This window comes from Heloderma suspectum, chromosome 6 (genome assembly GCF_057233095.1).
Source record: "Heloderma suspectum isolate Gila_16-S chromosome 6, 16-S_ref, whole genome shotgun sequence".
Lineage (NCBI taxonomy): Eukaryota > Metazoa > Chordata > Lepidosauria > Squamata > Helodermatidae > Heloderma > Heloderma suspectum.
The window spans coordinates 81,935,962-81,952,094 of NC_139463.1; the positions used below are offsets into that span (position 1 = coordinate 81,935,962).

A 16,133-nucleotide genomic window follows, 5' to 3' on the forward strand; every position below is an offset into this window, starting at 1 on the left:
CTCTCACATCCAGATTTTCTTTTCCAGATAAATTTAATCAATTTGCACAATGGAAAGACAGTAGAATATACAGGTTAACAGATCTGTTTGTTAATGGGAAGCCCTTAGCTATAGACCAACTTGATAATAAACTAGGGATGTTAGAGAATTCCGCCACAGACTCCAGTGAGGCCAGATTCTTTAGAATCCGGCCCCCCGGAGGGAATGGAGCAATCTCCCCTGCCACCCCGCAAAATTTACCCGGGACGGAGCCTACCTTTGTCGGCCGTCCACTGCCCCACGAATGGCTGCCCCGGTCTGCGGCCGCCATTTCCTCTCTACTTTAGCCGTGATAGGGTACATAAGTATTTAAGTAGCCTATCACAGCTAACCACGCCCTGGGAGAGAGCGCAGGACAGGAAGGCCTGGCGTGCTATGGTCCATGGGGTCACGAAGAGTCGGACACGTCTGAATGACTGAACAACAACAAATCACAGCTAACACAGGGACACCATTTGCATACCTGCCTTTTGCCATGATAGGCTATGTAAATATATACATAGCCTATCATGGCTAATAAAGGTGAAAGGTAAAGGTGTCCCCAACCAGTCGTGTCTGACTCTAGGGTGCGGTGCTCATCCCCGTTTCTAAACCGAAGAGCCAGTGCTGTCCGAAGACGCTTCCGTGGTCATGTGGCCGGCATGACTGAACACCAAGGTGCATGGAACGCTGTTACCTTTCCCGCCGAGGCGGTACCTATTTATCTACTTGCAATTTCTTGCTTTCGAACTGCTAGGTTGGCAGAAGCTGGGACTGAAGACGGGAGCTCACTCCGTCACGCAGCACTCGGGTCTCGAACTGCTGTCCTGCCGACCTTCCAGTCTGCAGTTCAGCGTCTTAACCACTAAGCCACCACAGCCCCAAGTAATCTGTACACCCCTATAATAAACCAGAGAATTTAGAGGCCTCATAGTACCAAAAATCCCAAATTATTTTATTTGGTAAAAAACAAACAAAAAACAAAAACCCTTTACCAAACTAATGAATCACTAAGGTCCTTGACTATTTGTGAAAACTATTGTGTCACCACTACTAATATTACAAGAGGCCAAGCACCAGGCATATATAATTGGGATACCATGCATTTGTAATCTTGTATGGGAATCAAATTTATATATAGGCATTCCAGAGGAGAAATGGAACAATATCTGTACCTCTGTTCCATATAGATCCATATCAGCTCCAACAAAGGAAAATGTACTGAAGGTGATACATAGATGGCTTTTATGCCCTGTCCAACTCTCACGCTTCTGTAAAATATATCCACAATTTGCTGGAGGGGGTGTGGTGAAAAAGGGGCACTTAAACATATGTGGCTAGAGTGCCCAATAGTGTAATCCTTTGGGGAAGAAGTGATCTCATTCCTGTCACGAATGACAAATCAGACAATACATTTCCAGAGTGAGCTATTATTATTGACCATATTTTCTGAACAAAATGATCAATTAAGACATAGATTTGTTTAGATTCCACCTTGCTGAGGCTAGATCTGAACTTGCTCAGAGATGGGAAAAAATAAATGGTCTTACACACCATATTGGGTTGAATTGAAACAGCTTGAATACAGCTTTATTAGGAAAACTGACAACTACATTAAAATATGTAAAAGGACAAAGATATATGGACAATTTTGAAGAAACTTGGTTCCCTTTTATCTTATTTATAAATACAGAAACTACGTATATGATTATAAGGAGGACCAATTGAAGTATTGGAAAGACCTATTGACAGATTTGTCATCAAGGAAGTAGTAAATACATAAACCAATTTTAAGATTTGATTTTTTTAATTATATTCCCTAAATGGCAATGATTCCTGATGTAACCCATTATTTAATGTTGTAACAGATAGTAAGAAGCATCCTGTGTATATGTTAGCTTTTTTTGTGGTTTTGTTCTTGTTTTGTTCTTCTTTTTTTCCTTCTGTTTCTGTTGTGTTTTTTGTTTGTTATTATGAGTGTTTGTTATATGTAATTTGCATCATATATACATATATTTATATGCTTCATATAAATAAAATATAACTTTTACTTCACATCAACCAGTTTAACAGTTTATTGCTGCCAACCAGTTTCCCCCAACCCCCAACTTCTTTTTCACAATAGAACTGTTGCAGAAGATTTTGAAGATCAGCTTTAAGGTCTTGGGAGCAGTCTCCCACTTCCAGAGAGCCTACTGAGTGCTTCTTTAAAATCTTTGTTTCTCAGGGAATATATAATTGGATTAACAACTGGGGTTACCACTGAATACAAGAGAGAAATGAGCTTGTCTTTATCAAGAGAGTAGACTGAAGATGGCCTGATATATGTGTAGATAATTGCAGAAAAGTAAAAGCTGACTACAATGAGATGTGACGAACACGTGGAGAAAGCTTTCTTCTTCCCTTCGGTGGAATGGATTCTGAAGATAGCTCTCAGGATAAACAAATATGACGTTAGAGTCAATCCACAGCTACCAATTCCAAATATCACATCTGAAACAAATGTCATATACTCATTGAGGCTGGTGTCTGAGCATGCAAGGTCTAATAGTGGGGGTATATCACAGAAGAAATGATTGATAACGTTAGTGTTGCAGAAGGAAAGTTGTGACATAAGTCCAGCGTGAACTGCAGAATTGACCATCCCAGCAATCCACACTCCACTTGCTATGCCAACACACACTTCCTTTCTCATGATAACTGTATACTGCAAAGGATAGCAGATGGCTGCATAACGGTCGAAAGCCATAAATGAGAGAAGCAAAAGTTCTGTCCCTAAAGCCCATATGATGAGATACACCTGTAGGATGCAGCCATAAAATGAGATGGTCTTTCTGTGTGTCCAAAGAGACTGGAGCAGTTTGGGAGTTGTAACAGAGATAGACAACAAATTCACTAAGGACAAATTGATAAGCAGGAAGTACATGGGAGTGTGGAGTTTCCTGCATGTGCATATGGTAAAGATGAGGAGGACATTACCAGCCAGAGCAGTAGCATAGATGAATGCAAATACCCCAAACAGAAGTGTCTGTAGTTCAGGTGAATTAGTTAGGACAACCAGTATAAACTCTGTTATGGCAGATTGGTTTTTCATTTCAGTATCTCCAATTCTGATGACCTAGGCAGAGATATCGTGTTAATAAAACAACAACAACAAAGAGTCCTGTGGCACCTGAAAGACTAAAAACAAAACACTTTCTGGCATAAACTGTTGTGGACACTGCCCCTTTCATCAGATGCATGAAGTGTTAACACACTTGTTCACACAGGCTTTCTCTGTTTGCAAGGTGTTACTACCCTGTTGATCTTGTTAAAGTATTGTAATGTTTTCAAATGTTTTTTCAAATGTTTTAATTGTGTCTTATTTTATTTGGAATGTCATATTGTTTAAATTGTATTTTAATGTGAACCACTTAGGGATTTTACTATTTAGCAATCTTATGGCCCCTAGAAAGAGTCATAGGACAGGTCAGAGTCCCTGCTCCTAAGTCAGAGATAATGCTCCTACCTAGGGATGTACGAAACCCCACTTACCTGGCTCTGCCAGGTTCCACTGGGGGGGGGAGGCACTCCATCCCTCCCCCTGGAATCCTGGCCGGCTGGCTCCACTCCACTGGGATTCTGTGGAGCCGCTGGCCGGCTCCGCCAGCAGCTGGACATCCGTAGCCGCCGCCATTTGCGTCCCTGAATTCAGCCATGATAGGCTACGTAAAGACTTACGTATTCCTTATTGCATTCCTTATTGTTGGCCGTCTTAGTCTATGTAAATATTTACGTAGACTAAGATGAAGACAAGAAAGGGGAACACAAATAGCATAGCGGATGCTATTTGCATTCCCCTTTATTTTCACCGTCTTACTCTACGTAAATATTTATGTAGACTAAGACGGGGAAAATAAGGGGGAATGCAAATAGCGTCCACTACGCTATTTGCGTTCCCCCTTATTTTTGCCGTCTTAGTCTACGTAAATATTTACTTAAGACTAAGACGTCCAAAAATAAGGAATGCAAATGGCGGAGGCCATAGCCGCCGCCATTTGCGTATGCTTTTTTTTTTAACCCAGACGTGATAGGCTACATAAGTCTTTACGTAGCCTATCACAAATGGGGGGGGGGAAACAGATTGCAAATGGCGGTGGCGGCGGCAGCCGGTCGGAAGACCAGCCGCTGCCGCCACCAAAGCCGCCACTGGAGCCGCCACCATCCGGAACATCCGCCCCAGGTAAGTCCGTCCCGGGGGGATGTGCAGGGGGGCGAGGGGGGTGGCAGGCCGTTCTGCCACGGAGTTCGGGGGGCTGAATGCACTGGCATTCGGCCTCACCGAGATCCGTGGCGGAATTCTCTGACATCCCTACTCCTACCTCAGATGGGAGAATTGGAGATCCCCCACCTCCCTCTACCATAGCTGGCATGGAAAGAACCATGTAGGTTGGCCTCCAAGTACAGGAATTTGATTATAAAGGAGGAAGAAAGGGGGCATTTTGGTGGGTGCAGAGAGGAGCAGACGGGAGAGGACAGGATATGCTGAGGCCTCTCAAACCTCTTTACCTCCCTGTCTGCAACACCTTCATTATATGGCAAAAAAGCCCACCTAGCAAAAATGAACAGTGGGAGGAGGTGGAGATTGCTTCTGCCGCTCTTCCCGCCCTGCATAGAATGACCATAATCCTCTGGTTTCAAGCTTACAATCATCGAGAGTACATAGGATTGCATCTTAAATGGTGTTGAAGTATTTTAATAAACAAACAAACTTCATTTTAGCAGTTTTATATACATATATTTGGGAAGTGGAATAGAGATGTAAACTGTGCTGTCAGAGGGAATTAAACTACAGAAAGTACTGACAGTAATAATTACCATTGCAGTTGCCAAAACTTTGTTGGATGATAACACAGACAAAGTTGTAATGGTGAAAAAAATGCATATGTAGTGATAGATGATTGATAGATACACACACACACACACACAGGTTGGATCCAGATTTAGAGCACAATGCTATGCATTGGGTTGGACAGAAAGAAGTCCTACAACCCCCAAAGGGTTTGTCTTTAATCACACTACTTTTGTTAATCTGTTTACCGCTGATTTTAATGTCTCAACTTTTAAGTACGGATCTAACTCCTAATATCTGTAAATTTCCAAATTCTACTTCTCTCATTTTGACAACAACTGTCTCTGAGCTGCTGTTAACTTTTCCCTGCCTTCTCTTTTAAATATGTAATAATATGCTGGTGCAGCATCCAGTTTTCACAACAATAGTGAGTATCGTATGTTCCCTGCAAACCTGATCATACTGTTTCAAAAATTTGGTTGTCTACTCAGAAGTTTTAATTTATTTTCTATAATTTATTTATTTATTTATTACATTTATACCCCACCTTTTTTCCTCCTTAAGGAAGCCAAGGTGGCATATATAATCCCCCGCCTCTCCATTTTAGCCTCACAACAACAACCCTGTGAGGTAAGTTGAGCTTAGAGTCTGTGACTGGCCCAAAGTCACCCAGTGAGCTTCCATGGCTGAGTGGGGACAAGAACCTGCATCTCCCAGCAACTTAGAAAGAGTTAGCATGATGATGACTTAATATTAAAAAGCAGGATTGTTATGTTTTGCTTCCCCCAACTCCACAATATTAATTTCCCAAGAACTGCACTTGTGGCCTCCCAAATTTCTGACACCACCACCATCTTTGGTACTGTTTTATATTGCTTCTGCTAAGAAGTGGTTATCACACAAGATCCCAAAGCACAAAACTGCTTTCTTGCCAGTGTGAGTAGGTAGGAAAAGGGATAACATACATAACATAAGAAGGTAGACTACCACTGCAGAGGAAAGCTGTGTGTGTAGCTGCAAAGTGGGCAAACTGGCACACGTCTGTTTACTGTCACAATCAAATCAGCAGCAAATACTACTGCCTGCAGTGCACATTCCAATACATTTCCTTAATGGGCAAATAATATAAATGAGGCCTCCTTAAAGCTCCCCTCTGAAACTAAGCATTGGCATTTATATTTCAATATCTGAATCTCTTCAGAAATTACATATGAGCTGCCTACTGGACCATGTTTTGAATTTAATGAATAGTCATTGACCAGCCTTCCCCCAATCTGGTGCTCTCCAGATGTTTTAGACTTTAATTCCAAGCAGCCCCAGCCAATATGGCCAATGGTGAGGAATCCTGGGAGCCGTAGTCTAAAATCATCAGGGGAAGGATAATGTAGACTGTTAGAGCAAAGAGATGCTCCATTGCACCACTAACAATGCCATGGAAGAGCTAGTACAGACTGTTTCCACATGCCAAACAACACACACACCCACACCCAAAACCCCCCTGCAACTTTGGTAGGGAATCACTCTGTATTTGTGCATATGTGGTCGACTGCTGCTCAAGGTCAAAGGAAGCAGATATTTTCAATGAGTATTCAGCAAAGACTCAGGGCTGGATGCACCTGATCTCGGAAGCTCAGCAGGGTCAGCCCTAGTTAGTACTTGGATGGGAGACCACCTGGGAATCAGGCTTCCTGCACTGAGCAGGGGGTTGGACTTGATGGTCTTGTAGGCCCTTTCCAACCCTATGATATGATTCATAAGGCAGAAAGCTCTTAACCATTAGCTCCCATCAGTGCACTATTCTGGGCTATTAAGGAAACAATCCTATGCACATTTAGATGGAACAAGTCCTACAACTCCCAGCAATCTGGGACTTTTTTCTGAATAAGCATGCATAGGATGGCATCCTAAATCTGCATAAAAGGAATGGTCACTGATCAACTAACAACAGTGAAACCTGGGCGGGGGGAGAATTGGTCAGAGTACAAAATCTAATCAAATACTTGTCCTCATATTGAAAGAAAGAAAGAAAGAAAGAAAGAAAGAAAGAGAAAGAAAGAAAGAAACCAACAGAACGTATCAACAGAAAAATGGCAAAGAAGGGCTGCCCCCATTTATTTCAATTCTGTATGTGGTAACAGCAGATTTCAGAGAGACATCATACAGAGGATAAATTTGTGAGCATTTCTACATTAGATAAACAGAGCATGCAGGTTTGAATCCAATGTTAACACTAGTTAGAGTAGAGACACTGAAATGAATAGAACTTAAGTTAGTCTGACTAATTTAAGTAGGACTAACATTGGCTCCAACCCACAGGCTTCCCCCTGAGTGTACCCCGGCCCCAGTATGTTCCTACATTGCTCAAACTACATATTACACTGGATGTGAAGTAGTGTCACCATAAGCAGAGAAAAGTATTCTGTCCTCTCTACTGAAAGTGTTCTCGCTACGTGGGCCTAGAAGTAAAAAAACACACACAACAAGGAGGAACAGGCATACTGTCTGTCTATCTACCTTCAGTGCCTTGTCAGACTAATGATGCTTTATGTATGTGTCAGTGTGGTGATAGTGGTGATGGTGAAGGACAGCAAAGTCTACTGATATCAAAATGTCATAAAAAGAAAAAGAAAAAAGGAAGAAAGAAAAATACCAGCTTAGACACATTTGCTATGAAAACATACTTACAAAAAAGTAAGCTTACACTTTCAAGTAAACATACATAGGATTGCGCTGTAAGCCTAAACTTTAGATTCGGGCTTGTCAACTGTTGGATCATGGGTAGGTTCTTCCCCCAAAGCCATTTATCTGTCTCTGTCCCACCACAGGAGGTCCTCCAGCATTCCCAAATTTTCATTTAAACAGACGGAACATTGATTTTAAAAGTCATAACAGGCAGCAATTTTCGGCATGAAATTCATGAAACTTCACTTTCCCAAGTTGTTCACTCTTTAGCTTTTGTGTTCAGCTCCATACTAATGATCAAAATGAAGGAATTAACATCAATTTTTGTATAGTAACTGATTTAAAGAAACAAACAGTGCAATCTCATAGGCTAAGTGCCGAGGTTTGTATCCAGATGATGTTAGTGGAGCTTCGATCCCATTTAAAATCAACAAGCCTAGTTAGTCATGACTTTAGAAACTCATTTATTTCAGTAGGAACGAAGTTTGACTGACTTAGTCTGGATCCAACCGCATATTTTGTAGATGTAAGGGACCTGCAAAAAAAAAAGAGGCAGGGGGAAAGCTGAAGTGGAAATATTTACCTCCATTACTAATTGTTCATCTGTGTTCTTGCTGGACTTTGTTTGTTCTGGTGTGCTACTATTATTTTTTGCTTTGGCGTCTGGCAGCTGGAAAATGTCAGGACAAATTGCCTTTCATTGGGCAGATACTTGGTGATAACTCATGTGATAGTGAGTTGTCTGCATACTTACCATCTGAGAAAACCTTAGAAAAGTTGCTATTAGTAAAGTAATTGTGCAATTGGGAGAAAGACCTTTGAGGCATCACCAGGAAGATGTTGATGATTCATCCTACTGCTGAAACAAATTTTCAAAACTTGGCACACTTTTCTGCACAAGCCTATGTATGTTTACTGAGAAGTAGGTCATGGAGTTCTTTGGGGACATTTACAGTGCAATCTTATGCATGACTACATAGAAGTAAGCCTGGTTTGGTTCAATAGGGATTAGTACCAGCTAAATGTCTGCTGGACTGAACCCTTAGACATGGGCTTAACTCTCCCATGGAAGTTAAAGGAGCCATGCAGAACAAACCTATGTATGTTTACTCAAATTCCCACCACATAACATAGAGTTTACTCTCATAGAACTGTGTACAGGATTGCAGTCTAAAAGTTCTTAATGTTGACTGGACCATGTCACTAATATCTGTTCTAATTCCTAAGTCTCATTAAAAAGAAAAAGAAAAGGCAAATTTAGTGAGGTGTGAGAATGTATTTTTGCTGAAAAAACATGTGAACATGCCCCGTTTGAAGCTCTGAATACAAGTGTGAATGACAGCATGTGTTCACTGAAAATATTTGTAAATTGCTGAACATGTGCTTTCATTTGTCTTGTTCCTGATCCCCAGTTTGATTTGTGCACATTTTCTAATTTGCACAAATACCTCTGTAGACTGAATCAGTCCTGCTTTAGTCTCTGGAGGACAGTTCTGCAAATTAAGAAGTCTGTGCAGATTTGGAGAAACTTGTGTAACTCTCTGATTTGATTGCTGCTTGATTTGCACAATTTTCCAGTTTGCTCAATGCAAACACTGATTGCAAATGTGAATGTGAGTTGGGCACAAGATGAGTAGCAAGATGACATTCAGAGAATCCTGACAATCTCAAAAATTGCTCATTCACCTGTCCCTAGGCAAATTAATTAACAACGTATCTGAGGGTAGAACATTGCCCAAGCAGCCCTAAATATTATGTCAGGGGTGATGAACCTCTTTCATCCTAAGGTCCAAATTCAATTTTGGAGATGACTGCCTATCACACCAAAGAGTATGAGGCTTTGAGTGGGGGTGGATGCGACCAGACCTCTATCAGCACATCCTTGATGTGTGGAGTGATCAATGAATAGAACTGATGACCTCTCTGTGTCAAGGTGAGATTATAAAGATATGGGGATGGTGGGGACAGATTTTCACCCATCTCATCTCAAGTCACTTAGATATTCATCCTGAGTTTGGGATTTAATTATCAATAAAGGTGAAGTTTCCACTCATTGCTGATCTTTAAATTATAAGATTACAGTTGTCTCCCTATGTTATGAGTGAATTGGCCGATAACATTCTGCTATTATAACCAGAAAATGTGTGGGGAGGGAGAGAGTAGGTTCTACGGATTATACTGAAAAAAATAGCTCAACGGACTGTTCTGAAACTTGACAGTGTAGGAGGGATGGGTTTGAGGATGGGTTGTGCTGAATTTGAGGAAGAAAGAGTAAGATATCATTTATTTATAGGAATGTAAAGTTTGATGAATGCCCACCAGCCATTTGACAGATATTGTCTTTATTTTTCCCCCAAAAGACTTACATGTGATTTAGTTTGTTGTCAAATTTGTCCATTTCTAGAGTGTCCTTTTGATAACAATATGCCATCTTAGGTAAGGAAGAAGGTGTAGTACATCATGCTGTGCCCCAGAATAAGGCAAGTACAGAAAAGAGCAATTAAAATGATCAAGGGGCTGGAGCATCTCCCCTACGAGGGAAGGTTACAACTGCTTAGGGATGTCGTGGATGCCCGATGGGGTCCAAGAGTCTGTCCCCCCACCACCGCGACCCACAACTCCTGGATGGCACCCTCCGAACCTCTGCCCTTGCTCATACCTGCTCACATATGGCTATGTGCAGCATGCTACCTCCAGTATCAAAGGCAGTGAGCCTATGTACCCCAGTTGCTGGGGAATATGGACAGGGGGGCGCTGTTGCACTCATGTCCTGCTTGTGGGCTCCTGGTCGACAGCTGGTTGTCCACTGTGTGAACAGAATGCTGGACTAGATGGACCCTTGGTCTGATCCAGCGTGGCTCTTCTTATGGTCTTATTTGTCAGGTTTTTTTGGGGGGGGGTTAAGTGTAATTTTTCACCAATATAAGATAAGGACTTCATAAGGTGGCATTCATGGGATGAGAAGGGGAATAGAATGGAGTGTGTTTATGAACTTAATAGAATTTGTTTACTAGGATTCTGGATGGGAGTAGTGTGGTTACCAAGGAGACAGGAAAGATTTCCGTACAGTAAGTTTATGCTGAACCTATGTGTTCTTCTGTCTGAGGTATGTTTCACCACTCTTTCTATTCTCTAAGCAAGTTATAATATTTCTGAATAAGGCTCACTCCTTCACAGATGGAAAAGTTGAAACAATAGATTAAACATATGGAGGGGGACTAGAAACAATCTGGCAGCTTTGAAATGAAAAGAAACATTTTCTAATGTGAATCAGGAGTGTATTGCTCTCTCTCTCTCTCTCTCTCTCTCTCTCTCTCTCCCCCCCCCCCATCATCTGACTGGTGTTCTATGACGTCACACCATTTCTAGATTCCCTCCAGACATTGTGGGCTAGGAATGGATTGAAAAATGTCAAATGCCTGTTTCTGCTTTCTACAGAACAATTTGTGGAGTATGTTTTCAGATCAGAGTGGATATCCCTTGCAAGGTTCTGAGCCTCCCATACAAAACAACATCAACAAAAAGTGGTTTTTGGTTTTTGTTGTTGGAAAGAGAAAACATGCCATTTAGGAATACAAAACATAGCATCTAACTGGAAACCGATACCATTGACGTAGAATGATAGAGCTGGAAGGGACCTTGAGAGTAAATGGAATATTAATAAAGTTGTGGTCCATATGTCTTGTCTCTTTATTGCTAAATCCACACACAAATGCTGCATTAACTACAGTGCAATCCTATTCACATTTACTATAATGTGAGTCCCACTGCGTTCAATTTGCCTTAGTCCCAGCCTAAGTGTATATAGGATTGCAGCTTTAGAGAGCAATCCTATGGGGATAGATGGTCGCCTCCGAACTCGGGAGCGACTGCCTATCCACTGCAGGGTGGGAGGAGTGGAGAGGAGCAAATCTACTCTGCACTCCCGCATCCCTGCTTTCGCAGCTAGACAGCAGATTTCGGCTGTCTAGCCACAGGACTTGGAGCGTGGGGTGGGGAGGCTGGGCATAGGAAGTGTCGTACCAGCACTTCTGACCTCCCCACCCTGCCCTGCCCCTGGGAACTCCCCATTTCCCCTGCTACACACTGCTCTTCTGAGCATGGAGCACAGGGCCGATCTGTACTGCCTAAGAGGCAGAACTGGAGGGGGTGGATGTCAGTTCTCCAGGAACCAACCTCGGAGTGCAGGCTCTGGGGTCAGTTCCCAGGACTGATCAACTCTATGGCTGTCTAGCTGCTGACAAGTGGCCATAGCAGTGCACCCGGAGATGTTTTGTAATTGTAACATTATACTGCATATCTCATTTAAATGCTCACAACTTGAATGAAATACTTACATTTCTCTCTAAACACATTAGGGATGTCAGAGAATTCCACCACAAATCTCAGTGAGGCTGAATGGCAGTGCATTCAGCCCCCCAAAATCCATGGTGGAACGAAGCCCCCCGTCCCCCCACCCCACAAAAGGCGTGCAAAACGGAGCACTTACCTGCTGCCGTTCGCGCTGCTTTGTGAATGGCGGCCACATCTGCGGCCGCCATTCGCTTCTTCATTATAGCTGTGATAGGCTACATAAATACTTACGTAGCTTATCACGGCTAATGCAGGGATGCCATTTGCATCTCTGCAGAGGCCGTGATAGGCTATGTAAATATTTACGTAGCCTATCACGGAAAAAAAAAAAAAGGGAACGCAAATGGCGGCTACAGCGGCTGCCATTTGTGTTCCCTTTTTTTTGCCATGATAGGCTATGTAAATATTTACGTAGCCTATTACAGCAAAAGTCAAGGGCACAAATGGCGGCCACCGTAGCCACCACCATTTGCGTTTCCTTTTCGTTTTTTTGTTGCCGTGATAGGCTACGTAAATACTTACGTAGCTTATCACGGCTAATGCAGGGATGCAATTTGCATCTCTGCAGAGGCCGTGATAGGCTATGTAAATATTTACGTAGCCTATCACGGCAAAAAAAAAGGGAACGCAAATGGTGGCTACGGCGGCCGTCATTTGTGTTCCCTTTTTTTTGCCATGATAGGCTACGTAAATATTTACGTAGCCTATTACAGCAAAAGTCAGGGGCACAAATGGCGGCCACCGTAGCCACCACCATTTGCGTTTCCTTTTTGTTTTTTTGTTGCTGTGATAGGCTACGTAAATATTTACGTAGCCTATCATGGCTTCCGCAGGGACACATTTACGTCCCTGTGCAGGCTGCCCAGCAGCCGGATGTCCGGCTGCGGGCGGCCCTGGCCAGTGGCTCCACAGAGTCGCTGCGGAGCGGAGCCGGCCGTGGAGAATTTTGGGGGGAGGGACGGAGCGCCTCTCCACCATGAATGTCACCCTTCAGAAAGGTAAGTGACTTTTGTTCATCCCTAAAACAGGTGGATCTCAGAACATAGGGACATAGGAAGCTGCCTTACACTGGGTCTGGAAATTGCTCCATCAAGCACAGTACATTGACTGGCTCTGTAGGGTTTCAGGCAGGGTGCTTCCCAGCCCTACAACATCTGAATATATTGAATTTCATGTAAGTACAATGTACGGACATGAAGACAGGAAAAAATACTAGGAATTAGCATTCTTCACACACTCAGTCAATGCAGGAACGGAGTGGGACTGTGTCTGCTGACTCTGTCACAGACCCCCATGCTTTCAGCGTAATATGCTATATGCTCTTGCAGACTGTATTTCCATAGGCTTTCTGTGTGCAGAAGGCAGAATCCCCTGCAGTTGTACATGCATAAGCTCTGGCGGAATACACTTGCATGTAATTTTGAATGAAAAGCTTTTATATTATACACAGTGATGGGGAAAAAAACACCCTTCATAATTAATTAATTCCCAGGCATATTTATCACATGAAACACCTCTTACTCCACGGAAACTAAAAATCATCACCTTGCTATTGCCAACCATTTCATTGGTTAAGGATAAAGCTCTACACACAAGGGTAGACAACCTGGTCTTCTACAGATGTTTTGGCCTACAACTCCCATCAGCTCCAACCAGCATGGCCAATAGTAAGGGATCATGGAAGTTGAAGTCTCAAGCATCTAGAGGCCACTGAGTTGCCCATCCCTGCTCTAGAATATTTAACAGGTCAGTTTTAAGGTCTAGGGAATAACCTGCCTCTTCCAACAAGTTTCTTGATAGCTTCCTTCACCTCTTTGTTCCTCAGAGAATATATGACTGGATTAAGAACTGGGGTTACCACTGAATATAGGAGAGAAACAAACTTGTCATTGTCTACAGAGTAGTCAGAGGTGGGCCTGATATATGTGTAGATAACTGAGAAGAAGTAAAAACTTCCTACAATGAGATGTGAAGAACATGTGGAAAAAGCTTTCTCCTTCCCTTCAGTGGAATTAGGGATGTACGAAAGGCACTTACCTGGTCCCGCAGCTTGCTTCGCGGTGGGGGGGAGGTGCTTCCGTTCTCCCCCCGAAGTTCAGGCCGGGGGGGGAGGTGCCCAGCCGAAATTCAGGCCAGGGGGGAGGCGCCCCGCCTCGCCCTGCTGAAATTCAGGCCGGGGAGAAGTGCCCCATCTCCCCGGCCGTGAAATAAAAAAGTGAAAAAAAAAACACCCGTGATAGGCTATGTAACGATTTACGTAGCCTATCATGGCTAGATTTCCAAAGTCAGCCGTGATAGGCTACGTAAATCATTACGTAGCCTATCACGGGTGACTTTGAGAAAAAAAAAGCGCGTACGCAAATGGCGTCGCCCATGGGCGCCGCCATTTGCGTTCCTTATTTGGTCCTGGTAGTCTACGTAAAGATTTACGTAGACTACGACGAAAATAAGGGCAACGCCTTTATAAGGGCAACGGACTTTGGAAATCTAGCCGTGATAGGCTACGTAAATCGTTACGTAGCCTATCACGGGTGTTTTTTTTGTTTTTACTTTATTTTGTAATGGCAGTGGTGGCAGCCGGTCGGAAGACAGGCCGCTGCCCCCGCCCCCGATGAACCGCTGCCGAACTCCCGCCGGGACCCGCCGCCGAGAGGGAGATTCGAGGGAGGTAAGTCTCATCCCGGGGGGGGGGCAGAAAATTTCACCAACAATTTTGGGGGACCGAATGTGTTGGCATTCGGCCTCCCCGAGATTCGTGGAGAAATTCTCCGCCATCCCTAAGTGGAATGGATTCTGAAGATGGCTCTCAGGATGAACAAATATGATGTTAGAGTCAACCCACAGCTACAGATCCCAAGTATCATATCTGCCACAAAAGTCATAGTCTCATTGAGACTGGTGTCAGAGCATGAGAGTTTTAAAAGTGGGAGTATATCACAAAATAAATGATTGATGATGTTAGAGTTGCAGAAGGAAGTCCGCAGCATAAGTCCAGTATGAACAGCAGAATTGACCATTCCAGTAATCCACACCCCGCTTGCTATGCCAACACACACTTCCTTCCTCATGAAAACTGTATACTGCAAAGGACGGCAGATAGCAGCATAGCAATCAAAAGCCATAAATGAGAGAAGGAAAACTTCTGTCCCCAAGCCCCATAGAAAGAGATAAATCTGTGCGATGCAGCCATAGAACAAGAGGGTCTTTCTGTGTGTCAAAAGAGAATGGAGCAGGTTGAGAGTTGTAACTGAGATGGACAACACATTCACTAAGGACAAATTGATGAGCAGGAAGTACATGGTAGTGTGGAGTTTCCTGCAATTGCATACGGTAAAAATGCGGAAGGTATTACCAGCCAGGGCTGTAGCGTAGATAAATGTGAATACCCAAAAGAGAAGTGTCTGTAGTTCATGTGAATTGGTTAGACCAACCAAAATAAACTCCATAGTGGCAGACTGGTTCTGTATTTCAATATTTCTTATGTTGGTGACCTGGATAGATAGAATGTGTTAGCTGAGTTTCTTATTTTATTTTTTTTTTATGCTGGGGATCTAGACAGATAGATTGTATTAGCCAAGTTATCAATAATAATCTATAGTTTTCCCCCCCTCTCTGCCTCATATAACTCTGAGATTTTGCAACTGTTGACTTACCAGGCAGCCATTTAAAGGTTTTTGGAGTCTATTACAAAAACATAGAAAATTCGGAGTTGTTCTATTTCATCTCATTGTTAATCAAGTACTTTTGGTTATCATCAAATACATCCATCCTTTATGTAAAGAGAAGTATTTAGCCTAGCTGCACATGTCAAAATATGTCTCTTGATGCAATTATTCTTGACACATACCATTGCTTATCAAGAACCACTAAATGTTGGGGAAAAAAGGAGGGTGAGGTAAGGGTGTACGGAATCCCCACCATCCGTTCCGGTGGGGAATCCAGCTGGGGGGAGGTGATCCATTCCTCCCCTCCCCCCCTGGAATCCTCCAGAGAGGCTCCGCTCTACGAGGATTCTGCGGAGCTGCCCAGCCTGAGGGCTGCTTGCCGGCTGGACCCATCCAGTTCTCCTCCGCACCATTTGCCTTTAAAAAAAAAAAAAGGCAATCGGCAGGACATGCCCATAGACTTGTATGCAAAGTAGAGCCATGAATCTTGTATGTAAATCTATGGACACATAGACTTATATGCAAGATTTATGGCTCTAGATTGCATATAGGTCTATGGGAACATCCTGCCAATTGCATTTAAA

The 16,133-nt window shown here is 43.1% G+C and overlaps 2 protein-coding genes across 2 annotated transcripts; both read right to left on the reverse strand.

Annotated features, from left to right (window-relative positions):
- Positions 1-2,173: 2,173 nt before the first annotated feature.
- LOC146341473 (olfactory receptor 13G1-like) lies at positions 2,174-3,112 on the reverse strand. The gene has a single exon (XM_084807478.1). It carries the CDS (start codon positions 3,110-3,112, stop codon positions 2,174-2,176), a length of 939 nt encoding a protein of 312 aa, XP_084663604.1.
- A 10,525-nt stretch (positions 3,113-13,637) lies between these two features.
- LOC146341474 (olfactory receptor 13A1-like) lies at positions 13,638-15,183 on the reverse strand. The gene is made up of 2 exons (XM_084807479.1): positions 14,673-15,183; positions 13,638-13,897 (listed from the first exon to the last, which is right to left on the reverse strand). The coding sequence occupies exons 1-2, from the start codon at positions 15,181-15,183 to the stop codon at positions 13,638-13,640; spliced, it is 771 nt and encodes a 256-aa protein (XP_084663605.1).
- Positions 15,184-16,133: the final 950 nt, after the last annotated feature.